This window comes from Amblyraja radiata, chromosome 25, assembly GCF_010909765.2.
Source record: "Amblyraja radiata isolate CabotCenter1 chromosome 25, sAmbRad1.1.pri, whole genome shotgun sequence".
NCBI lineage: Eukaryota > Metazoa > Chordata > Chondrichthyes > Rajiformes > Rajidae > Amblyraja > Amblyraja radiata.
Window position 1 is genome coordinate 35204893 of NC_045980.1, and position 27096 is coordinate 35231988.

Consider the following 27096-nt stretch of genomic DNA (forward strand, 5'->3'; position numbering starts at 1 on the left):
TTGTCAGAGGAATCCTAATTGGTTTGTCTCATCCTAACTCAGGATAACTGTACCAACCCCATTGTCCCTTTGAGGTTATCCAACACGGCAGACCTAGAATCCTACACTACTGCACAAAGTACTCAGCAGCCCGAGTGTAAGACCTGGATAGAGTGGATGTGAAGAGGATGTTGCAACTAGTGGGAGATCCTAGGACTAGGCATAACCTCATAATTAAAAGACGCTCCTTTAGGAAGGAGATGAGGGGGAATGTCTTTAGTCAGAGGGTGATGAATCTGTGGAATTCTTTGCCACAGACGGCTGTGGAGGCCAAGTCAATCGATATTTTTAAGGCAGAGATAGATTCTTGATTAGTGCGGATGTCAGGGGTTATGGGGAGAAGGCAGGAGAATGGGTGAGGAGGGAGAGATAGATCAGCCATGATTGAATGGTGGGGTGGAGTAGACTAGATGGGCTGAATGGCCTAATTCTCCTCCTATCTCTTATGACCAACCTGACAGATACGTTGAGATTTACCCAGTCAATCAACTCCAGGCATCGATATGTGGTGACTTTTTAAGTACTTTTTACACGGTAGAATTGCTGCCTTACAGCGAATGCAGCGCCGGAGGCCCAGGTTCGATCCTGACTACGGGTGCTGTCTGTACGGAGTTTGCACGTTCCCCCGTGAGTTTTCTCCGAGATATTCGGTTTACTCCCACACTCCAAAAACGAACAGGTTGTAGGTAAGTGTAAAAATAGTCTCGAGTGGGTATAGGATAGTGTTAATGTGCGGGGATCGCTGGTCGGCGCGGACCCAGCTGGTCGAAAGGGCCTGTTTCTGCACTGTATATCTAAACTAAAAAAACGAAAAATTATTGAGTGCAAATAAAGAATATGTGGATAACAGGCTTGGCTGGAAGTCAATCAATCACTGCTCACTGTCAGAGCTCGGATGTACAAATTGTCCCACGGCAAGATCTACAGGATTCTTGTCAACCTGGAAATACTGACAGTACGTATGATTGATGCTGCCAACCTTACACAGTTACATCAAATCTTCATCAAACTGACCCAGCAGCTCAGAGGCATTGTAAAATATTCAAGAGGTATTAATATCAAGAGGTATTCTTCCCAGTGGTCAGCTCCAACCACCACTAACAACACAGATTACCAAATTATTTATCTCATAATTATTTGCAAGATCTTCATTTGATAAAACGATAAATCATATTGCTCAGTGCTGTTCAGCCATAACCAGAGATGGTACATAGAACGGTACAGCACAGCACTAGGCCCTTCGGCCCACAATGTTAGTGTTAAACATGATGCCAAGTTGAACTAATCTCCTCTGCCCGCACGTGATCCATATCCATCCATTTCCTGCATCTGCATTTGCCTATCTAAAAGCCTTTTAAATAGCCTATTTAAGAATATGGAGAATCGGTTTGTCAGGGAGGACTCTCTCTAACTTCTACAGGTGCACAGTAAAGAGCATGCTGACCGGTTGCATCGTGGCTTGGTTCGGCAACTTGAGCGCCCAGGAGCGGAAAAGACTACAAAAAGTAGTAACCACTGCCTAGTCCATCATCGGCTCTGACCTCCCTTCCATCGAGGGGATCTATCGCAGTTGCTGCCTCAAAAAGGTTGGCAGTATCATCAAGGGCCCACACCATCCTGGCCACACACTCATCTCCCTGCTGCCTTCAGGTAGAAGGTACAGGAGCCTGAAGACTGCAACGTCCAGGTTCAGGAATAGTTACTTCCCCACAGCCATCAGGCTATTAAACTCAACTGAAACAAAACTCTGATTAATAACCCATTATCTGTTTATTTGCACTTTATCTGTTTATTTATTCATGTGTGTATATATTTATATAATGGTATATGGACACACTGATCTGTTCTGTAGTCATGCCTGGTATGTTCTGTTGTGCTGAAGCAAAGCAAGAATTTCATTGTCCTATCTGGGACACATGACAATAAACTCTCTTGAATCTTATAGAATCTTATAGGATCTTATAGAAACTTACAAGAAACTTACAAAATTCTTAAGGGGTTGGACAGGCTAGATGCAGGAAGATTGTTCCCGATGTTGGGGTAGTCCAGAACAAGGGGCCACAGTTTAAGGATAAGGGGGAAGTCTTTTAGGACCGAGATGAGAAAAACATTTTTCACACAGAGAGTGGTGAATCTGTGGAATTCTCTGCCACAGAAGGTAGTTGAGGCCACAGTTCATTGGCTATATTTTAGAGGGAGTTAGATGTGGCCCTTGTGGCTAAAGGGATCAGGGGGTATGGAGAGAAGGCAGGTACGGGATACTGAGTTGGATGATCAGCCATGATCATATTGAATGGCGGTGCAGGCTCGAAGGGCCGAATGGCCTACTCCTGCACCTAATTTCTATGTTTCTATGAATCTTGAATCTACGGTATTTGCCTCCATCACCTTCATAATCACGTTACCAAGGTACAGTAAAATCCTTTGTTTGCATACAGAGCAGTAAGATTATAGTCGTACAATCCCCAGTTAAGTACACAATGCATTGAAACAGCCCACCGAGCCTATGTACAAGAGCTGCCAAGTTTTGACACCATTTCACAGTCCTATCCCTGGCAGTGTGTTGCAGGCACTCACCAACATGTGTGTGAAAACAAATCTGCCCTGCATATCTCCTTTCAACTTTGGCCCTCTCACCTTAAAGCTATATCCTCTAGTCTTTGACATTCCACCGAGAGATTGTGCTGTCAACTCTCATAATGTATGTCAGGTCTCCCCTCAGTATCCGACCCTCCAGAGAAAAACAATCTCCTTACAGTTAATACCCACCAATCCAGACAGCACTCTGGTAAACCTATTCTGCACCCTCTCCAAAGCCGCAACATCCTTCCTGTAAATGTGTGACCAGAACTGTACACAATACTCCCAAAGCGGCCTAACAAAAGGCCTATGAAGCTGCAACATGAGATATTTCTGGTCTAAGAATAATGGGTTTTCAGAACACTTGTGGAAGAGTTAGCTTTTGGAATCAATGATTTTGGGAAGCTACTGAAGAATACAAATAACTTTAAAGTGATAAGCAGTTTAATAACATCAAGCCAGTGCTTCAAAACTGTCCAAACCATTTTGATTCACAGCTGATCTATTTTTCATGAAAGATGCCACCGATTTTCCAGCAAGCTCCGTTCCAAAACCTTTTGGATCATCTGTTTTGCTGGATCAACAGAGGTCACGGCCTCCGAGAGGAGTCGAAAGGAACCAAAGAGATCCACCCAGGCCCCTGAGGGGCTGAGATAACGGCCTGCAAATTCAGCCTTGGAAGCCGGCAATGGGAACGGATTTGCCGGCTCTGGTTGGGCCGGAGTTGCAGGGGGAAAAGTCGACCCCCCCATCGACCGTGGAAGTCCTGATGAGGTCGACATCGACCTAGGCACCACCTTTTCAGGGGGACTTTGGGCTTTTAAATGCATTCTCGTAATTCTGTCCAGATTAAAGGAGGTACTGGAACACCAGTTGCTAGAAAATAAATGTACTGCAGTTACTTCTTATAAAAAATGAAATTAAATGCTGAGAATCATTCTGCACAGGAGGCTATAAATCCCATTGTGTCTGACCTGACGCTATGAATGAGCCATCAGGTGATCCCATACCCACTGCTCTATCCACCGAAAAACCTATATATTTTCTTTCAAAGTCAGTTTCTAATTCTATCTTCAAATTTACGAATGAACCTGCTTCACCACCTCTTCTGGCAATTCTTGACGTCAATAATTCACAATGTAAATAGATCTTTTTTCCTCCTCAGCATCTACTGCCCAGTATTCTGAAATAAATCAATCTTAAAACAGCCAAATGTATGTGTAGCAATGCAGAGAGAGGAAAGCAATGAGCTCAGATGAATAGCTCTTTCAATAGATGGAATTAAAACAAAAAAAAGATGACAAACATTCGGCAGGTCAGGCAGCATCTGCGTAAAAGAGAAACAGATTTACAGGTGCAGCAAATCTCCATAGATGCTGCTGCACCCGCTGAGTTTCTCCAGCATTTTTGTGTACCAACAGATTTACAATTTCAGGTCAAAGATCTTTCGGCATAACTGAAAAATAAAGCTAAATAAAGTGGTTTTAAGTTGTGGACCAGGTGATGAGAGGATTGGATAAAACTAAAGGGCCTGTCCCACCTACACGACCTTTACAGGCAACTGCCAGCACCCGTCATAGGTCGCCGAAACTTTCAACATGTTGGAAGTTCAGTGACGACCAGAAAGACGCTACGACTCTTTGGAGACCTCTCACGACCGTAGGAGACCTCTCACGCCCATATAGTCGAGATAGGTCACCTGTGTCGCCTGTATGGCTGTGAGAGGTCTTCTATGGTTGTGAGAGGTCTCCAAAGAGTCGTAGCGTCTTTCTGGTCGCTGCTGAATTTTCAACATGTTGAAAATTTTGGTGACCTATCACGGGTGCCAGCAGTCGCCTGTAAAGGTCGTGTAAGTGGGACAGGCCCTTTAAGGGAATACAGTAACAATGATAGAGTGATCCCCGGTTACATGGGGTAATGGGGCGAGTAAGAGTATTTTATTATGTATTGCTCGTAGCAAAGGTGTGCAGTACACACTTGGTCAGGCTACATCATTGGAGAGAGAAAGATCAAAACAATATCTAGACAGAAGACTTACAACATAAGAGGCCAGTTCCAATATTCCAACAGTTATCTAAAATTGGAGATTTCAACATTGAGTCAAGATGGCTGCAATGTGGCTCGGCAAAAGACGAGGTGCTGTCCGTCAAGCTTGCCTTGGATCTCATATTAACGGCCAGGAGGCCACGGAAGAACTGGTCTCCCTGTGACAAAATAAACTTCACGCGGCATTTCCTCTCGTTCTGTCCTTCTGCACAGACCGAGTGAAAATGAGACCAACTCCAATGGTTTTGGCAGCCCTTGCCACATTGCAGTGGAGTGGACCCCAAGACCAGGTTGTGACACCAGGAGTCGGGCCAATCTGCAGGGTTTCAGGCCGTTGCAATGACACTCCAGTCACCGCCATGGGTGGAAACTCGAGGAGCCAAATAAAGTTCTCCACTTTGGGGGGAAAAAAAGACAGAAAAAATAAGTCAAAAAGACAATAAAACAAAGCGACGTCTGCCTGAGGAGAAGCACCAGAGAAGGTCAAATATTGCCTTTTTTTTAAAGAATGCTCTTTCAAAGCAGATGTCAGTTGTGATATATGGAGAATGATGATGTAACGACTTTTGATTGACATTCAGGAGTGCGACACAAACCAGATCTTGTACAAGCCAACTCGTCTGAAGAGGGTGAGTGGGTCTGAAGAACTGTCCTTCCACAAGGTAATTATTGATATTTCTCAATGTACCTTCCTGTAATATGTATAATTGGATGAACTGCAATTGTATTTTTAATATGGAACTAATATCATCTCCATCCATTATTATTACCATGTGAAACTAATGATAAATATATTACTGGTCAATGCTGCTTGGTACAGATATATACATTGATACACAAGATGCTAGATAGAACAGTGAATGGCTTCATTGATTGCTCAGAGTTTGAAGTGATTGTCTCCAACTTGGAATTAATGCCATTGCAATTTTGGGAGAGCGCTTTTCGGAAAATGTTCTTCAGTATTTTTGTGAAGGTGCATTGTAAATCCCAGAGGGACTTCAGGGCGTTACCGTGACAACGGGGCAGATTTTGAAATCAGCTCCTTCACTGAAAAAGATTTTCAAAGCAAAGGGATGTTTTTGTTTCATCCAAGAAGCAACATGAGAAAAAACTCAAGGACAGACCCTCTGCTGGGGAAAATGTTGCCAGAGCTGGTGATACCAATGTCTGCAACCTTCCCTCCATTGACGAACTGTACACACTGCACGGGCCAGGAAGCGAGCGGGCAAGATCATCTCTGACCCCTCTCACCCTGGCCACAAACTCTTTGAATCACTTCCCTCTGGAAGGCGACTCCGGACTGTCAAAGCTGCCACAGCCAGACGTAAAAACAGTTTTTATCCACGAGTAGTAGCTCTACTCAATAACCAAAAATCTGTAGCCTCCCTTTGATCTGGTATTTGTTGGTTCATATAACCATATAACAATTACAGCGTGGAAACAGGCCATCTCGGCCCTACAAGTCCGTGCCGAACAATTATTTTCCCTTAGTCCCACCTGCCTGCACTCATACCATAACCCTCCATTCCCTTCTCATCCATATGCCTATCCAATTTATTTTTAAATGATATCAACGAACCTGCCTCCACCACTTCCACTGGAAGCTCATTCCACACAGCTACCACTCTCTGAGTAAAGAAGTTCCCCCTCATGTTACCCCTAAACTTCTGTCCCTTAACACCTGCTTGATCAATGGTGTTTTATCATTAATGTTTTATTATTATTAATTTGTACTATTTTCTAAGTCATTCGTAACTGTCACTGTATGTCATAGTGTTACTTAGAAACATAGAAAATAGGTTCAGGAGTAGGCCATTCGGCCCTTCGAGCCTGCACCGCCATTCAATATGATCATGGATGATCATCCAACTCAGTATCCTGTACCTGCCTTCTCTCCATACCCCCTGATCCCTTTAGCCACAAGGGCCACATCTAACTCCCTCTTAAATATAGCCAATGAACTGGCCTCAACTACCTTCTGTGGCAGAGAATTCCACAGATTCACCACTCTCTGTGTGAAAAATGTTTTTCTCATCTCGGTCCTAAAAGATTTCCCCCTTATCCTTAAACTGTGACCCCTTGTTCTGGACTTCCCCAACATCGGGAACAATCTTCCTGCATCTAGCCTGTCCAACCCCTTAAGAATTTTGTAAGTTTCTATAAGATCCCCCCTCAATCTTGTGGGCGGGGCACCAAGGCAAATTCCTTGTATGTGAATACTTGGCCAATAAACTTACTTACTTACTTACTTAGAGCTACCCCGAGCCTAGGTGAAAGGACAAAGGTAAAAATCACCACGACATAGACTTGCAAACTGGTGCCTTCCAAATACACACTCCAGGTGCAGAAATAGCTGGGGCGTTTCCCTCAATGGGCAACCTAACTGGGTTATCCTAGAGTGTGCTGGAGATAGATTACGTCAAGATCATCGCTGCTATTGACCCAATAGAAAGACCATTGGAGACGTGAAATATATTCTATATACTTGTAGACAATAGACAATAGGTGCAGGAGTAGGCCATTCGGCCCTTCGAGCCAGCACCGCCATTCAAAGTGTTTTTGGCAGATCATCCCCAATCAGTACCCCGTTCCTGCCTTCTCACCATATCCCCTGACTCCGCTGTTTTTAAGAGCCCTATCTAGCTCTCTCATGAAAGTAACCAGAGAACCTGCCTCCACCGCCCACTGAGGCAGAGAATTCCACAGACTCACCACTCTCTGTGCGAAAAAGTGTTTCCTCGTCTCCGTTCTAAATGGCTTACTCCTTATTCTTAAACTGTGGCTCCTGGTTCTGGACTCCCCCAACATCGGGAACATGTTTCCTGCCTCTAGCGTGTCCAAACCCTTAACAATCTTATATGTTTCAATGAGATACCCTCTCATCCTTCTAAATTCCAGAGTGTACAAGCCCAGCCGCTCCATTCTCTCAGCATATGACAGTCCCGCCATCCCGGGAATTAACCTTGTAAACCTACGCTGCACTCCCTCAATAGCAAGAATGTCCTTCCTCAAATTAGGGGACCAAAACTGCACACAATACTCCAGGTGTGGTCTCACTAGGGCCCTGTACAACTGCAGAAGGAAGTTGTCTTCTCATTTTTGTTTGGTATAGGTTCTTCCCTAATATTTTTATACATTAAAAATCTCAATGAGACCGTTGAATCTTTAATTTTAGATGGAATATCCATTAGAACGTGCTCCTGGGGTTGCTCCCTCTGGAGATGACAATTAGTTTCAGCAGTCAAGGTTGAATGGATACCTCCAGCAGGCAAGCTGTCAGTGGCAAGGGTTTTTTACTGTAATAGGTTGCAGAAAACTGTTCCTGTATTTGTAGTAGACAAAAATGCTGGAGAAACTCAGCGGGTGCTGCAGCATCTATGGAGCGAAGGAAATAGGCAACGTTTCGTCCCGAAACGTTGCCTATTTCCTTCGCTCCATAGATGCTGCTGCACCCGCTGAGTTTCTCCAGCATTTTTGTCTACCCTCGATTTTTCAGCATCTGCAGTTCCTTCTTAAACACCTGTATTTGTGTGTACTTGTCTATGAGTTTCTCTGTCGCACACTCCAAGCGAAAGTGCTTTTTGCAAGCCCCTTCTGTGCGAGATGGCATCATGTTATTAGACATATTGGTCAAGGTTCAATTTTGGGTATCAGGAGGTCGGTTTATCTCAGCAGGGTAGGCGATGGAAGAATATACCTAGAGAATGGTGGGGGATGGACAGTGAATTCACTGACGTCAACACATGCGATTTCTTGGGAGTACTTTCGATGGTTAATGCCCTTCCATGTTAACGCATGTATCAACTAACGGGCATGCAAATTGCTGCAGAACTCAAATAGCTTTTATTTCAAAGGGAATGGGAACAATGCCTGAACGGTATTTTTGAGATAGGAAAGGGTGTGATGTAGGCCAAATGCAGGCAAATGTGAATAGCTTGGAAAGACACCTTAGTTGGCATAGATGAATTGGGCTGAAGAGTCTGATCCATGCAGAATAACTCAATACTCTGTCTCTACAGGAGGCGGGCAATATTCCTGATTTGGGGACAGTTAACCAGGAGAATGGCATATTTATTTTTGTTCACATTAAAGACAGGATAAATGTGCCATGGGACTAATGCATGGAATGGTCATTCCTAGTTTTGAAGAAGTTGCCTCAGAAGGAAATATTGTGTAAATGGATCTATACTCTCAGGAGGAAACCACAATGAGAAACCATATGATCGAAGAAATAAGATGCTCAGTGGAGGGAGGTGGGAAATTCTTAGTTATACATTGAGAGGATGTTTTCATGCCATCTAGGATGCAGAGCGTGAAGATGAAAGGATCAGCTATGTAGGACAGAGATGTGGATGAATTTCTTCTCTCAAAGCTAGCAAGTCTCGTAAATTCTCCACCCCATAAAGATTAGGATATTGAACAACGAGATAGACTTTTGGATTAATAGTGAGTCACAAATTACAGGGATCAAGCACAAGATTTATTCTGCAATTGTACAGGGCTCTGGTGAGACCACATCTAGAGTATTGTGTACAGTTTTGGTCTCCTAATTTGAGGAAGGACATCCTTGTGATTGAGGCAGTGCAGCGTAGGTTCACGAGATTGATCACTGGGATGGCGGGACTGTCATATGAGGAAAGATTGAAAAGACTAGGCTTGTATTCACTGGAGTTTAGAAGGATGAGGGGGGATCTTATAGAAACATATACAATTATAAAAGGACTGGACAAGCTAGATGCAGGAAAAAATGTTCCCAATGTTGGGCGAGTCCAGAACCAGGGGCCACAGTCTTAGAATAAAGGGGAGGTCATTTAAGACTGGGGTGAGAAAAAAACTTTTTCACCCAGAGAGTTGTGAATTTGTGGAATTCCCTGCCACAGAGGGCAGTGGAGGCCAAAATCACTGGGTGGATTTAAGAGAGAGTAATGCCCCTGTCCCACTTAGGAAACCTGAATGGAAACCTCTGGAGACTTTGCACTGCACTCAAGGTTTCCGTGCGGTTCCTGGAGGTTGCCGGAGGTTGCAGGTAGTGGAAGCAGGTAGGGAGACTGACAAAAACCTCCGGGAACCGCACGGAAACCTTGGGTGGGGCGCAAAGTCTCCAGAGGTTTCCTAAGTGGGACAGGGACTTTAGATAGAGCTCTAGGGGCTAATGGAATCAAGGGATATGGGGGAAAGGCAGGCACGGGTTATTGATTGGTGACGATCAGCCACGATCACAATGAATGGCGGTGCTGGCTCGAAGGGCTGAATGGCCTCCTCCTGCACCTATTTTCTATGTTTCTAAGTGTGTAAGATTGGAGTTGTGGCCATGATTAGTGCAGCCATGCCCCTCATTGAATGGCAGAGCTGGCTTTTATTCCTATTTACTTCCTGCTTTTGCCAATAGGCACCAGATGGAAGAGTACCTCACCAGCCTCGGCTTCCTGGTAGCCAGTCTCCTCCTGCTTTTCTTCCTGCTCCCTGTCCTCTGTAAAAACAACAGTACAGCAGCAATATTCTGGCACACAGTCCTGGAGGAGAAGCTGGCAATGCTGATGACCGGCACCAGCAGAGAGAGCAGGATTCTACAGTATGTGTTGCAGAATGCTGTGCAAGGTGATGCAGCGAGTGTAGTGGAGAATATCGACAAATACTGCCGGGACAAGGAGTGGGCGATGAATGTGGGCGATGAGAAAGGTAGGCTTGTTTTATATTTAAAAACATCTCAATCACGATGTAACCACATCACATTATATTAACATTATGTTATTTGGCAAAACATAAATCTCTCCAATTACTTACAAGCTCAATATAGAATTCAATCATTTCAGGCAACTCACCTTTCCTGGTGCGTGCCTGAATTGGTCATTTTTACTCTGTTCATTCTGAGGGAAGTAGGAGTTAGAGGGCAGACACAAAGGTGGGCAAGAAAATAACTTGCCAATGCCGCCGAATGGAGCAGTGGCTGTAGAGGAAAGATGCTGCCTGGGCTGCCACGTGACTATCTAGAGGCTAACCATAAGACACACACCCAGGGCCTGCCTCGACTGAGGGTGTCTTGTGATTAAAGGCCGAAACACCCAGTGACGTTGAGGAACACAACTGAAGATGTGTCTGATTGGTAGCAAATTCACCTCGTGGTCACCCCCGAGAATGTCAATTGTAGTGTAAAATCTTAGGGATTGTAACACCCAGTCCTACTAATCAATCTGATTACTTGGGCACAGCTGGTAAAGCTGCTGCTTCTCAATGCCAGCGATCCAGGTTCGATGCTGACAGTGGGTGCTATCTGTGTGGAGTTTGCATGTTTTCCCTCGGTGCTCCGGTTTCCTCCCACATCCCAAAGACTTGTGGCCTCTGTAAATTGCCCCTCGTGTGCAGGGAGTTGGGATAACACAGCCCTAGTGTGAACAGTTCGCGCAGATGGTCAGCGTGAACTCATTGGGCCAGAGGGCCTGCTCCAAGTTGTATCTTTCAGTCCAAATCTCCACTTAATCCATGGACATATTGTAACTAATGGCCCTGTCCCACGGTACGAGTTCATTCCAAAAGCTCTCACGAGTTTAAAAAAAAAATCAAACTTGTGGTAAGCACGGAGAATGAACGTAGCGGGTACGTCGGAGCTCGGGGACGTCTCTTAGCGGCTCGTAACGCTAATGGCAGGTACTCGGGAAGACTCGCTAACGGCAGGTAAGCACGGGAAGACTGGTGAAGATTTTTCAACATGCTGAAAAATGTCCACGAGAGCCCCGAGTACCGACGAGCGGCCATTACCGTAAATCTCCGAGTTCGAATCAGGGCAAACTCGGGAGAGCTCGTGGAATGAACTCGTACCGTGGGACAGGGTTTTAAAACAGTGACATTTCAATAAGAAGAAAAAGTGCTGTAAACACACACACACCAAGTCAGGCAGCATCTATGGTGCAAGATACTGAGCCAATGTTTCATGTTATGATGCTGCTCAGAATCACCTGCCAAAGATTTTAAAAAAACTTGGATCATATTGAATGACGGGCGAAAATGTTGGATTGTGATTCGTAGATTCCAACTGCTACGAGGATGTTCCTTTAATCCCGGGCAAAAGTGTTTCTTTATTATGTGTCAGAGTGACCTTTCTTGGTCAAAGTAGTTTTGATTTGCAGTGAGCATCAATAAGCTGCCAGGTTGTTCTGGCTTCACGGATAAGATCTGTACAGGGCTCACGCCTTCAATAACAAATGTCACCCATGATTAATGAACCCACACCACAAGACAATGTACGACGGCAGATACGTGGAGCTGACTACTGTTACCATGGTAACTATCTACAGGCTGGGCTGAGGCAAGGGACTTTGCAGATTACCTGCCAAATTCAATATAAAATAAGCTGATTTGATCACAGAATAATTTATCCTTTGATGGCAAAATGCCGTGAGAATTGTTTTCAAGAAAAGGGTATAAGTATTGATCAGGGGGCAATATACTAGCCCGAGTTTGTAAATAGGATTAAAATTGTCAAATTAAATGTGTTAGTGCATCGGGATTCCATTTAAGTCGACGGATAGAAACAAAGAACTGCAGATGCTGGTTAATACACAAAAATAAAACACAATGTGCTGGAGTAACTCAGCAGGTCAGACAGCATCTCTGGAGAACATGGATAAGTGACTCAAATCGTCACCTATCCATGTTTTCCAGGGATGCTGCCTGACCTGCTGAGTTATAGCCCTGTCCCACGGTACCAGTTCATTCAAGTGCTCTCCCGAGTTAAAAAAAAAAATCAAACTCGTGGTAAGCACAGAGAATGAACGTAGCGGGTACGTCGGAGCTCGGGGACGTCTCTTAGCGGCTCGTAACGCTAACAGCAGGTACTCGGGAAGACTCGCTAACGGCAGGTAAGCACGGGAAGACTCGTAAAGATTTTTCAACGTGATGAAAAATGTCCACGAGAGCCCCGAGTACCGACGAGCGGCCATTACTGTAAATCTCCGAGTTCGAATCAGGGCAAACTCGGGAGAGCTCTTGGAATGAACTCGTACCGTGGGACAGGGGTTTGACTCCAGCACTTTGTGTCCTTTTGGTAGTTGTTCATCTACCCAGCAAAGTCTCCTCTCGTTAGTCCACAATGGTTAGTTCTCGAGTTTCACAAGAAGGGCTAAACCCCCCAGGGACACACTCCAGTCTTCATCTCAAACCACTCGCGCCGGGGAGGATCCTGAACTGTGCACAATGAGCGGGTCTCTCTCAAAATGCTTGCTTGCATTTACTCTCAACCTTCCAAGGCTGGGCAGCAGAGGAAAGAAAGCAGTTAAAGTGGAAAACCAACAATGATGTTGATGCTGGAACATAAAATGGAACAGGAATGCTGGAAGATCTCAGCGAATCGAACAGCATTTGTTCCAATGGAGGGTCATTGACCTGAAACATTGGTTTCTCCTTCCACTGATGCAACTCGACTGACTGAGTTCTTCCAGCATTTATTTTGGATGAGAGGGGATCTCATTGAAACATATAAGATTGTTAAGGGCTTGGACACGCTAGAGGCAGGAAACATGTTCCCGATGTTGGGGGAGTCCGAAACCAGGGGCCACAGTTGAAGAATAAGGAGTAAGCCATTTAGAACGGAGACGAGGAAACACTTTTTCTCACAGAGAGTGGTGAGTCTGTGGAATTCTCTGCCTCAGAGGGCGGTGGAGGCTGGTTCTCTGGATGCTTTCAAAAGAGAGCCAGTTAGGGCTCTTAAAAATAGCGGAGTCAGGGGATATGGGGAGAAGGCAGGAACGGGGTACTGATTGTGGACGATCAGCCATGATGACATTGAATGGCGGAGCTGGTTCGAAGGGCCGAATGGCCTACTCCTGCACCTATTGTCTATTGTCTATTTTGGAGTTTTTGTTTAAAAGTCACTCAAGATTCCTGCTTGGAAATGTTGTCACCAAAGGAAGGGCTGCCCCTGAAGAATTGTCGGCACGAGAAACTACAGAGGCTGCAAGTAAAAACCAAAAGTGCTGGAGGAACTCTGCGGGTCAGGCAGCATCTGTGGAGGAAATGGACAGACAACATTCAAGTCGGGACTCTTCTTCAGTCTGAAGACGTCTGATCAGCACTTTGTCATCTGATCAATCGTATTGCCTTCGACAACCAAATAGTTTGTTGAAACTCATACATCACCAAGTCAACATGACCCCAGGTGTCTGACCCCTGCTCAAGTCACAGTTTGTAGCAAAGACGATGAAAACCGGGGAGGAGACGTACGAGAAGGTGGAGATGTTGGAATCTGGAGCAAAAATCAAACTGCTGGAAGAAATCAGCGGGTCAAGCAGCATCTGTTGGTGGTGGAAGGGTTGGGGGAAGCAATTATCGATATTTCACATCAAGGCGGTGCATTGAAATTGGGAACATTAATTATGAATCTAGCAGAGTAGAATTCTCACCCCGACATAGCTTCTGATAAAATTCCATTCCACACAATGTCAGTGTTTGGTTGGGTGGAGTTGCGAGAAAGATTAGATAAAACCCGATTAACACGGTGACATTTTTGGACTGCTTTCACCAAGTCTGCGGGCACAGACAACCCAACCCTCTGTGTTTCATGATGAGTAATAGTTTCCGAGAAAACCATGAGCTAAACTGAAAGGATTCTCAAAACCATTCAACATGTCACAATTGTCCACAAAGAATTGTTTCAACCCATTGGAAGAGTGAGAGTGGATTGGCGCCAGTCTGGAGTTACTGTAGAATTTATTTTAAGAAACATTGTGTTCTGCTCCAATGACTCATTGACTTACTTCTACACATCTATAAATCCAGTGAACGGTGACATAGCTAAGGCAAGTCTTAATGGCTCACAGTTTAATAGACCCAGTCCCCAGATCCTTCGGTCCACAATGTCTAGGCTGCCCACAATGCCAAATTCAACAAAACACATCAGCCTGCCTATGATCTGTATACCTTAACTCCCTGCATGTTTATATTCCCTTTGATCTGGCATTTTGTTGGTTCACCTGCTTGATCAATGGTATTTTATCATTAATGTTTTATTATTATTAATGTGTAGTGTTTTCAGAGTCATTCGTAACTGTCACTGTATGTCATGTTGTTACTTGTGGGCGGAGCACCAAGGCAAATTCCTTGTATGTGAATACTTGGCCAATAAACTTACTTACTTACTTTCCTCGATGTCTGTTTCCATCACCTCCCCGCCAGCTATTTCCAGACACCCAGCAAAAAACAACTTGCCCCCGCACATCGCCATTAAGCTTCCTGACCTGACAGCTTTGGCCTCCAGTATTTGACGTTTCCACGCTGGGAAAAAGACTGTCTCCCCTATCAATGCCTCTCTCTCCATTTTATATTCTACTATCAGGTCTCCCCTCAGTCTCCATCACTCCAATAGAAACGTTTCCAAGTTTGCCCAACCTCTCCTTCAAACTAATACTTTATAATCCAGGCAACATTGTGGTAAACCTCTTCTGGACTTTCTCCAAAGTCTCCACCTCAATCATGTTATGGGTGACTCGATCCACAGAGAGTGTACATTTGAGGATGATGGTGTGATAATTGTGACACAAATATCGGCTTCAAACATTCTTCTTCTTGCGTGTGGCGAGCACAGCCTAACGTTGGAGAACAACCTATTGTATTTCATCTTATTTGATTGTGCACGCCGGGTTGAATGCATTCATTGAAGGTTGCAATCTCCCACCCTGCTTCAAACATTAACAAGACATCGCGCTAGTTCAAGGAATTAAGTATGTTTGGAATAAGAATGGTAATAATAATAATAATAATAAATTTTATTTAATGGGCGCCTTTCAGACATCTCAAGGACACCTTACATAGTAATCGGAACATATAATCGGAATATAACAAGTAATAAAGACATCACAGAGACACAAATTAAAAACAGAATTCAATCCAAAAACAGAAAATCAAAAACACAGTGTGAAAAGAGAGCAGCGGCAGCCAAAGCGCGCCAGCGTCCACTCTCTCTTCACGGCAGCCATCTTGGACACAGACCTACAGGACTACAATTAGACAAAAAAATCATCCCCCCACAGTGGGTAGCACTGTGGAGGAAGGCACAATGTCCAGTCCCCATCCCATGTTCACCCCAAAGTCAGGCCTATTGAGGCCACCACAGTTGCCTCTACGGAGGTAATGGTGACTATGAACTAGATTGTCATCGCCCTTCAGCCCCCCCGAGTCCACACTGACCATCAATCACCCATTCACACTAGTTCTATGTTATCCCACATTCTCATCCATTCCATACACATCCGGAGGAATTCTCCAGAGGCAAATCAACCTACAATCAAGCAGGTCGTTGGGATGTTGCAGGAAACCCATGTGGTCACAGGAAGAAGGTGCAAACTCCACACAGACAGCAACTGAGGTCAGGATTGAACCCGGGTCTCTGACGGCGTGAGGTAGTGGCTCCACCAGCTGTGCCGCTGTGCTTTTCTCTGCTGTAACTGCTGTGCTTCTCTTGGCAGGTGCAATTTTGGACAGGGTGTTGGAGGAGGCAAATCCTTTGACCGTGCTGGAGCTGGGCACATACTGCGGTTACTCAGCTCTCCGCATGGTCCGCGTGCTTCAACCTGCCGCTCGCCTGATGACGGTCGAGTTGAATCCCACCCACGCAGACGTTGCCAGGCAGATCTTCCACTTTGCCGGAGTTGGGGGAAAGGTAAAGCTAACGGAGAGCACAAGGAATTCAGCCCTTCATTAAAAAATAACCTTTTACACCCAGTCATTTACTGTTCAGTCAAGTCACTTTTATTTCTATAGCACATTTAAAAAACAACTCTCAAAGATTGACCAAAGTGCTTTACATTGGTGGAGGTACTAACGTTACACAACACTGGTTCATAGATTAAGTACATACATAAATACACACATGTAGCCCTCCCTCAGAGGACGTCAAGAAAGGCTTGAGAGTAGAGATGAGTTTTAAGTCTCGACTTAAAGGAGTCGATGGAGGGGGCAGTTCTGATGGGAAGGGGGATGCTGTTCCACAGACTAGGAGCTGCAACCGCAAAGGTGCGGTCGTCCCAGAGCTTATGCCTAGACCGCGGGATGTTCAGTAACCCCAAGTCGGCCGATCAGTTGACCAGTTTCAATGCAAAGGTATTTAAATTTGATATTTCTGGATCAGAGAGGTAAATATATTTTCATAGTCTTTCATGATCTTATGCCAAAGTACTTCTAAGCCAATGGCTTCCAGCAGTGGGCTGCCACAGTGTAATAGATGGCTATTACTGGGCCTCACGTCCAAATGTTCTCAGGATTAAGCCAAGGTGAGGCACAACTCGTTCTGTGTGGTCCTTTCTTGTCTGAAACTGGGTTTGTTATTAATCAAAGAGAATGGGTGAAAACGTTTCCCAGGGTTCTCATTCCCTCGGGGAAACGCCTTGTTGGGACGAGTCGGTTCACTTGCAATATTCCCGCGTGGAACACAACTTCACCGCACTCGACTTGGTTTGCAATGTGAAGAGAAAGAAAGGCACAGGGGCAATAGTAGCAGGCTCGGTTGTTGAAAAGATGTTTCAATTCACGGGCACACCATTTGACATCAATTAACCAGACGTTCTTAAGGGGTTGGACAGGCTAGATGCAGGAAAATTGTTCCCGATGTTGGGGAAGTCCAGGACAAGGGGTCACAGTTTAAGGGTAAGGGGGAAATCTTTTAGGGCCGAGATGAGAAAATCATTTTTTACACAGAGAGTGGTGAATCTGTGGAACTCTCTGCCACAGAAGGTAGTTGAGGCCACAGTTCATTGGCTATATTTAAGAGGGTGTTAGATGTGGCCCTTGTGGCTAAAGGGATCAGAGGGTATGGAGAGAAGGCAGGTACAGGATACCGAGTTGGATGATCAGCCATGATCATATTGAATGGCGAATGGTGCAGGCTCGAAGGGCCGAAGGGCCTACTCCTGCACCTATTGTCCATGTTTCTATGTTTCACCAGAATGCTGCCTGGAATAAATGGTATTAGCTATAAGGAGAGTTTGATCCGACTCGGATTGTTTTCTCCAGAAGGCCAGAGGTTGAGAGAAGACTTGATCCAAGTATCTAAAATTATAAGAGGTGTAGCTCGGGGTGACAGAGCCTGCTTCCCCCTGGGTGGAAATATCAAAATCTAGAGGGCAGAGCTTTAAGGTCAGAGGGGTTAAGTTTAAAGAGATGTGCAGGGCCAATTATCTCCCTCCCCTCTCTCCCTCTCCCCCCCCCCCCCCCTCCTCTCTCTCCCTCTCTCCCCCCCCCCCTCCCCCCGAAGGCTAGTGGATGGTAGTGGAGGCAGAAATGACAATGGTGTTTAAGTGGGTTTGAGATAAGGACATGGGCATGCAGGGAATGGAAGGATAAGGCTCACATGCAGGCAAAAATGATTAGTTCAACTCGGTATCGACATTATGGGCCGAAGGGCCTGTTCCCGTGCTGTACTGTTCTGTGCTCACACAGAGCAAAGCACAGTCTCTGGTGACAGGTGAAGCTTGACAATGAAGTGGTATTTCAGTGGCAGGCCGTACAGTGGAAGCCAGGACACAAACCTTTCCTGCAGCCCACATTCTAATATACTCTTTGTGTTTGTTGGAATCTTCTCCCCCTCTCTCTATATTACCTCTTGCTGCATTGCTTGAAGGTGGAAATTCTGGAAGGTGCCTCTGAAGATATTATTCCTCTATTGAAGAAGCAGCACAAAGTGGACTCGGTGGATTTTGTATTCCTCGATCACTGGAAGGACCGTTATCGACCTGATACCCAACTCCTGGAGGTAAGATGGTGGTGGGCACTCGTGGGGAAACTGTGAATGGAGGCCATTCAGCCCATCTTCCCAATGCCAAAGAAAAACGGTAATTGGGGAAAGACCCACATCCTGCCACAAGTGGATTCATCATCGCCGTGTCTGAGACCCACTGGTGTCCCTACTAGAACAGTGGGTGGTGGGAGAGTTGCTGCCTTACAGCGCCAGAGCCCCTGGTTCAATCCTGGCTACGGGCGCTGTCTGTACGGAGTTTGTACGTTCTCCCTGTGACCTGCGTGGGTTTTTTTCAGGGGTCTCCGGCTTCCCCCCACACTCCAGAGACGTACAGGTTTGTAGGTTAATTGGCTTGGTATAATTGTAAATGTTCCCGTGTGTGTGTGTGTGTGTGTGTGTGTGTGTGTGTTTGTGTGTGTGTGTGTGTGTGTGTGTGTGTGTGTCTGTGTGTGTGTGTCTGAGTGTGTGTGTGTGTGTGTGTGTGTGTCTGTGTGTGTGTGTGTGTAGGATAGGTTAGTGTGGGGGGATCGCTGATCGGCGCGAACACGGTTTGTCCAAAGGGCCTGTTTCTGCGCTGAATCCCAAACACGACAGAGAAAATCGCTGTTTGTACAATGATAACAAATACATTTGTTTCCACAAATAATGACAGCCGGTTTTATTCTTAATCCACCTGAGAGAAGCTTGTCACGACTCGGGAATGAGTTTCCTCTTTTCTAAATCACGAGTTTATCAAACCTGCCTTGCTTGTAACATCTTTCATTAAAGGGAATTTACAAGGGAAGTCCATTGATACCTCTGACTACAAGACTAAGAAACCAAAAGGAAATTTAAAAAAGTCACAATTATCGTGTGTTCAGCATAAACAAAGATCTCACCTGCCTGGCACTGACATAATCGAAAGAGACTAGTGTTCTATTGTTTTTTCCTCCAATCAACCAGTTACAATTGGATTTCATCAAGTGAGAGGACATGGCTTTTCCACAAATTAACACACGGAAATTGTGAAATATCCAATATCCTCATCCTTGCTCAATAGAATCTTATTCAGCTTTAACAAAGTCCGAGGTAGACAAAAATGCTGGAGAAACTCAGCGGGTGAGGCAGCATCTATGGAGTGAACGAAATAGGGAAAGTTTCGGGTCGAAACCCTTCTTCAGACAAAGTCCTGTTGGTATAAAACACACTTCCCTCAGGACGTGGATTCAGTTTTATGAAGTGTCCCAACATTACATGTTGTATTCCAAAGCAGATCGTTGATACAATTGGAATAAGACAGGGACATGTAGTTGTCAGGCATCTTATTTCCTTCACACTGAAATCTTTGCCCTGTCCAGTGTCCATTACCTCAGACGTACACCGAATGTAAGGGAGAGCTGCCAATTCCTATCCTCCACAAAACCCCCTGCTTCCCATCACTGACCCAGTTTCAGCTCCGATTTGTCCCTCTTTGTCTTTGAGGAGGTCTCAAAGTGGTAACTGGGCCCAGGCTCAGTGATGAACAGCGAGGCTCGTGCTGCCTTACTGGAGATATCGTTTAGCACAAATTCCCCAGGAAAATCCACATCTCCTATTCCAAATCAGTGATTTGAACAGAAGTTCCTGGCCAGCAGATAGATAGAGGATCATGTGAGGTGGGTGGAAGGAGACAAGGTCTGGAGCAGCGAGGTCGGGTCCACATGTGATGCACAAGTCCATTTGTTTGAGTTGCATCAGGTACACAGATAAACAGCAGTGGACAATAGGTGCAGGAGTAGGCCATTCGGCCCTTCGAGCCAGCACCGCCATTCAATGTGATCATGGCTGATCATCCCCAATCAGTACCCCGTTCCTGCCTTCTCCCCATATCCCCAGACTCCGCCATTTTTAAGAGCCCTATCTAGCTCTCTTTTGAAAGCATCCAGAGAACCGGCCTCCACCGCCCTCTGAGGCAGAGAATTCCACAGACTCACCCCTCTCTGTGAGAAAAAGTGTTTCCTCGTCTCCGTTCTAAATGGCTTACTCCTTATTCTTAAACTGTGGCCCCTGGTTCTGGACTCCCCCAACATCGGGAACATGTTTCCTGCCTCTAGCGTGTCCAAGCCCTTAACAATCTTATGTGTTTCAATGAGATATCTTCTCATCCTTCTAAACTCCAGAGTGTACAAGCCCAGCTGCTCCATTCTCTCAGCATATGACAGTCCCGCCATCCCGGGAATTAACCTTGTAAACCTACGCTGCACTCCCTCAATAGCAATAATGTCCTTCATCAAATTAGGGGACCAAAACTGCACACAATACTCCAGGTGTGGTCTCATTAGGGCCCTGTACAACTGCAGAAGGACCTCTTTGCTCCTATATTCGATTCCTCTTGTTATAAAGGCCAACATGCCATTCGCTTTCTTCACTGCCTGCTGTACCTGCATGCTTACTTTCATAGACTGATGTACAAGGACCCCCCAGATCCCGTTGTACTTCTCCTTTTCCCAACGACACCATTTAGATAGCAGACTCACAATGAAGGATTTCACTGAAGCCGAGGCATTTAGAAACGAGGGAAGATCACTGCACTGGAATGATCTACAATACTCAGTGGAAAAAATAGAACCTGTAAGGGCATAAATATTTCAAAACGCAGACAAGTGACGTGCAGGGCGGTGAGACCCGTAGCTCTGACAGCTGTGGTCAAATACCTGGAGCTGTTTTGAGCTGTAAACTTCTGCTGTAATATCTAATACAGTTCCTGCTTAGGGAATTCAGTATTATTTTACAGTAATATACAATTGGTTATCTTAAAAAATAATCCAGTGCCTTTTATTGCTCGAGACTTAAAAAAAAAGTAAATAAAACAGACAACAGACATGAGAAAACAGTGCAAATGAGATACAGGGCGAGTGGGTGGAACTGAGGCCAGAGTTGTGACTGTTGGGGTACAGGGAAAGGTGAAGAGAGAGGAAGAGGCGGTGGAAAAGCGAGGGAGAGCAGAAAGGAGCAGATGGAACGGCCTTCAAGACTGGACCAGAAAAAGAGATTTGGATTTATAAAAAAGTTGGGGCCTCAGCCTTTCAAAACCAATTTGTGGCCTTCAACTATTGGCTGCCGTGATGTAGAACTAGAGGCAGTCAGTTTGCACAACCCAGACTGTCAGAAACTTCAGTGTGCAAAGCACCAGATTGTGTGGTAATCGGCTTGAAGGAGAAATAAATACTAGCCGAGGCAGACCCACTACAATTAGATGGATCGCCTACACATCAAAGCCAAACTACGTGGGCCAGGTTTCAGAGTGTGCGCGGAATTTAAAACCATTAAAGAATGAATGTGATCCAGGGAGGATGAGGGAAGTTGGGATAAATAAAGTTCCATCATATCGTATGATGCCAAGTTAAATGCACATAATCCATCACCCTCCATTCTCTGCATACCCATGTCCTCATCTAAAAGCCTCTATAATGCCACTACCGTATCTGTCACTACCAGCACCCCTAGCAGCATGTTCCAGGCACACATCACTCCTTTGTGTTAAAAAAAAACTTGCCCTGCACATCTCCTTTAAACGTTGGCCCTCTCCTCTTTAGACTCTGCCCTCTCGTCTTTGACATTTCCACATTTGACAGGGAAAATGGTTCTGAATGTCTACACTATCTATGCCTTACATAGTTCTATGGGGCCTCTCCTCAACAGAAGGTACTCCAGAACGAAAACAATCCACGTTTGTCTAAGTCTGAAGAAGGGTTTCGGCCCGAAACGTCGCCTATTTCCTTCGCTCCATAGATGCTGCTGCACCCGCTGAGTTTCCCCAGCAATTTTGTGTACCCACGTTTGTCTAACCTCTCCCGATAGTGACCGGTGGCTGGTTGGCGGCACGACTCACGTCGCAGCGGCCTCTGCAGTCCGTCTGTCTTTTTATTATTTTTTGTCGTTTCAATGTAGTTTTTTTTTTTTTTTGACGGGGTATGTGTGTGTGGGGGGGCGGGGGAAACTTTTAAAATCTTTCCCCTGCACGGAGAACCCGACCTTTTCCTTGTCGGGTCTCCGTTGTCGTTGGGGCTGAGCAACGTGGAGCGGCCTCCAGCAGGGCTCATCGCGGAGCTGCGGACCTACTCACCATCGTAGAGCTGGCCGAGTTCGGAGCGGTGGTGGCGCGCTGCTGCGACCCGACCCCCGGAGTTTCGGAGGCTCCAACCGCAGGTCTGGTGGACAGTAATACCGGCAGCCCGCGGGTCCCTGCTGGGAGACCGCTTTTCGGGGCTTCCGCAACGGCGACTTCTCCCGCCCGGGTTGCGGGGTTGAAGATGACCTGGAGCGGGGGCTTACATCACCGCCCCGCGCGGCTTGGAATGGCTGCGAGACTTTGCTAGTGCACGTCGGGGGCTCCAACAAGACCCGGAGCGGCGCGGCGTTAATGGCCGCGGGACAATTGCCATCGCCCGCCGGGGGCTTTGACGTTGACTCTGACGTTGACTCTGACATCGGGAGGGGAATGGGGAGTGCAGGGGAGAGATAAATCTTTGCCTTCCATCACAGCGAGGAGGAGATGCACTGGGATGGATGTCTGTGTAAATTGTGTTGTGTCTTGGGTCTTTGTATTGTGTGTATGACTGCAGAAACAACATTTCATTTGAACCTCAATGAGGTTCAAATGACAAATAAAATTGTATTGTATTGTATTGTATAACCTCTAGTCCAGGCAGCATTCTGCTGGACCTGTCCTGCACCCTCTCCATTTGATGACTGTCCTTTCCCGTTGATACAGGAATGCGGGCTGTTGAGAACGGGCTCTGTACTCCTTGCTGACAACGTCATCTCACCAGGAGCTCCAGAATTCCTGCAGTACGTGCGGAACAATCCTCGGTATGTGTGCACACATTACGCGTCTCACCTGGAGTACACCAAGATAAAAGATGGAATGGAAAAGGCCATCTATAAAGGGCCAGTGTGTGTAAAAATCTCAGAAAGATAAAATCAGAAGGCAGAAGAAGAGATCCTAAAAATGCTCATCATGTGGATGTTGAAAGTGTTGTCATACCATCTCTTGTGTAAAATGTGTAGTTGTTGGCTGCAGCCCTCACTACATTTAGAACACCTAGTGCTTGTCATGAAATAATAAAACTCAGACCCAATTGTTGGAACTTGTTTAGTTTCTTTTTGAACCTCATACTTCACCTGTTCTTCACCAGTAGCAATGTTGAATCAGCAGATGTTTCCCCCCCTGCATTTCTGCAGAAGCCTCCTGGTCAGAGCGGGTGAGGGGGGGAAAGATTTCACATAATTGGGCTCGGGTTAGTTCAGATTGGGTCTGGTTTTTGATCCTTTACACAAGCAGATCCCCCCCCCCGAGTCTTTGCTAACTGTCATTGACTGGAATTCCTGGCCGTGATCATGTTACTATTGAACTTGACATGAATGGTCTTGGAGAAGAGTCAAGGCTGTGCTTTGCCAAACAAGCATTTCAATCCGAGCCAAGCCTTTCATCTTTATCCTCGTTAGATAAGAGCCTTTTGTTGCATCTCTCCAGTGGATCGTTAGTTGAAAGCGCCATCTGTTGCAGCTACAAGCCGCACAGCTCAAGCTTAAGGTTGCATTCCAACCAGGGCAGAGTTCACCGACTGTGGCCAGGGGAGCAGTTGTGATAATTAACCTCAGAGCGAGGTTTGGGGGAAAATGGCAATAAAAATCATGACATCACATAGCACCTTCGATAAGAGTAAGATATGGCAATGGATCAATGTAAAAAGAAAAATCAAATGTTTAAAAATTAAGAGTTTCTGGAACAAACGGTGTTCTGCTGGTCATAAAAAGTGGCAAAGAATGCCTTCCGGCACAAATTCATTTCACCTATTAGATTTATTATGTGTACCGAGGTACAGTGAAAAGTTATGCCATTGAATTAAATCAGAAACCACTATATATGAATACAATTAAGCCAAACTGTGTAACAGGTAGAGCAAAGGGAAAGAAAGGGTGCAGCTTATAGTGCAACACTTCCAGAGACAAAGTCCAGGGTTGAGATAGGTTGAAGAATCAGGACTGCACCCCATCTTATGGAAGGACTGTTCAGAAGCCTAACAGAAGGGATGAAGCTTTTCCCGAGGCCTGTAGTGTACCAGGGACGTGCGGTAAGGGGAGGCAGAGCCTCACCTGTCATGCGCCCAATGAAAATAGCTGTTCAGAAAAGTAAAGAAAAATAATAATAAAATAAATGTAAAGATTTTTCCACTGATCTGTGTTACAAATGTCATTTATATATGAATCTAATCATCATCTTTTATAGTCAAAATCGCCAAATTTGCGCAGCTCCACTGCAAATACAGGGAGAGATGAGAGATGAGGCAGCAACGAGCTGAGCCTCCCCTCTGATTGCGCAACCCCTCAGAAACTGCATGGAGCGCGGGCAATAAGCGTGTGCCTGTTACTATCTCTCTGTATGTCACCAGTGTAATATTTGTAGATCCCTTTATTACATGTCCTCATCTTCCATAGTCCAAGTAACGCATTTCATATATAAATAGATTAAATTTGTGCTCACTGGTCTCATCATAAAACTGCAATGAAAAAGCACCAGGGGAGGCAGCGATCACATCTGCCTCACAAGGAGGGCGTGTCTTGAGCCCAGTGGAGGGAGAGCGAGCATCAATCTCGTAGGCTCACCCCTCCACGTTAGCGAGCTTCAGCAGCAGCGGCACAGCACTGGATTCCACCGCAGGCGGCGTTGACCTTAACATCGCGGGGGGTCGCCAGCGTTGAATATCCACCCAGCTCGGCCTGTGGACTTCGGAAACCGCGGTCTCCGGTAGGGAAGTGGCTGATCCGGAGGCTCTGGGCCGCAGCGGCGACTGCACAGGCCTGAATAGGCCCCGACCACGGGTGAACAGTTCACCCTTGGCCGGGGCCTGTTCAACTTTGGTGCCTTTCCTCACAGTGGGAAACGTTGATTCCGCTGTGGGGGGATGTTTTTATGTTCAATGTTAAATTGTAAGTGTTGTGTTTATCTTATTTGTGTGCTGCATGATCACTCAAATTTACTGCATCAATTGGTGTATGTGACAATAAATGTCCTTTAGCTCTGGCAATAGAAGTTCCAGCGTGTGTTGTAAAGAATGGTGATATGAAATATGAAACATATGGTTGTCTATCCACTAGTCATTGTGCAACATGCCAATTGGATGGTGAATTTAAGCTACCTCTATTGGGTTCATATGTGTGTCTGATACTAGCCAATGCCTCCCCAGCCATTGACCTCACCGCACGTCACCTCGAGCTTCTGCCTGAAGGGAGTGGGGAAGGAATGACCGTGGAGGGGAAGATCTTTGTGTTGGCTGCCTTACTAAAGCAGCATTAAGTGTAGATGGAGTCAATGGTGGCGAGGCTGGTCTGTGTGCAGGAAAGACAATTTGGTTTCTCCTTGCCCGACTTTATTATTCAGGTTCAAGGACACCCATGCATAACCCATTATCCTGAAGAGACACCATCACATCTATCACAAATGGCAAAAACATTTCAAGTGAATTCAGGAATAATTTAATCAGGAGACTTATGTGGAATAGCTGCAGTAATTATTGCCAATTAAAATACAATTTTTCAATTAAAATTTAGTATTCCGAAGCGACAAGTATGTTTGCTTCCTCTCAACTACGTTTTTCAATTTAATTTGAAAGCATTATTCAGTATTTTGAATTGAAGGATCAGTCAGTGTTTTGGCTCCAGCTTCCAATTATAAAATCAAGAAATGTTAACTCACTGAAGGTTCTCATAATAAAGTAAAAGTAATCTGAAAATAGACATAGAAAATAGGTGCAGGAGTAGGCCATTCGGCCCTTCGAGCCAACCCCAGAAGAAATGTAGTTCTATTTTTACTTCAGTAGATGAGATCCACTTGATGTAATTGTCATTTGGAGTCTGATATATTTTAGTGTGCACACATTCCCTGTTCCTTACAGGACAGCACTGAACACAGCCTTGATTTTGCAAAGATATACCCTGTATCTGTATCTGAAATAGCAAAATACAAACAGGACTAATTTAAAATTGTTCTTTTGGAAGGAACAGTCAAACAAGTAGCTGTGTTTCCCCCCCCCCCCCATCCCTGCATAGCACCACCACTACAAATGTCTTTCCCATGTGCAAGTTTCCATGGCAATTTGTCACTGCAGGGATCCTTCAACAGAGCTTTGTCATTCCAAGACACTTCAAACATTAGTCGACCCAAAGATAATTTGATTGAAAACTCCTGTATGCCAAGTTCATAGATCCCGTTGTTGAATATTTTGGTTTGAAGTGTAGTCTTTGCGTTAGAAATAACAATGCAAATGTTCTGCTTTACCATGCCATAGTACTCAGTGATGGAGATCCAATTTCACAACAGCATCTGGTGCCACGGATTAGTTGCTTGGAGGTGGAAGAGGTATTTCTCCCTCGTAGTTTAGACCAGTGATTCCCAACCTGGGGCCATGGCAAATTTCAGGGGGGGCCACAGAAAAATTTGGGGATTTAGGGGGCCACAGGTTCAATGAAGGGGACCACTTTTTTTCAGCTATTAATGTCGGGGGGGGGGGGGGGGGGACCGAAAAAATAAAGAGCCCAAGGGGGCCATGAACTAAAAAAGGTTGGGAACCACTGGTTTAGGCCATCCTCTCCTGTACGCGGTGACCCATTGTACCAGTCAAGCATAGTTTCTGAGAGTGGGATGTAGCCACAAATCATATTTATTTAGAAAGACTGGCCCTCCGGCC

General features: G+C 45.5%; 1 protein-coding gene across 1 annotated transcript; it reads left to right on the forward strand.

The window, feature by feature from the left end:
* The first annotated feature begins 10061 nt into the window (after window positions 1-10061).
* On the forward strand, window positions 10062-23364 carry comt (catechol-O-methyltransferase). Its single transcript, XM_033043838.1, has 4 exons — window positions 10062-10344; window positions 16122-16315; window positions 18272-18403; window positions 23121-23364. The coding sequence occupies exons 1-4, from the start codon at window positions 10062-10064 to the stop codon at window positions 23325-23327; spliced, it is 816 nt and encodes a 271-aa protein (XP_032899729.1). The 3' UTR covers window positions 23328-23364.
* Window positions 23365-27096: the final 3732 nt, after the last annotated feature.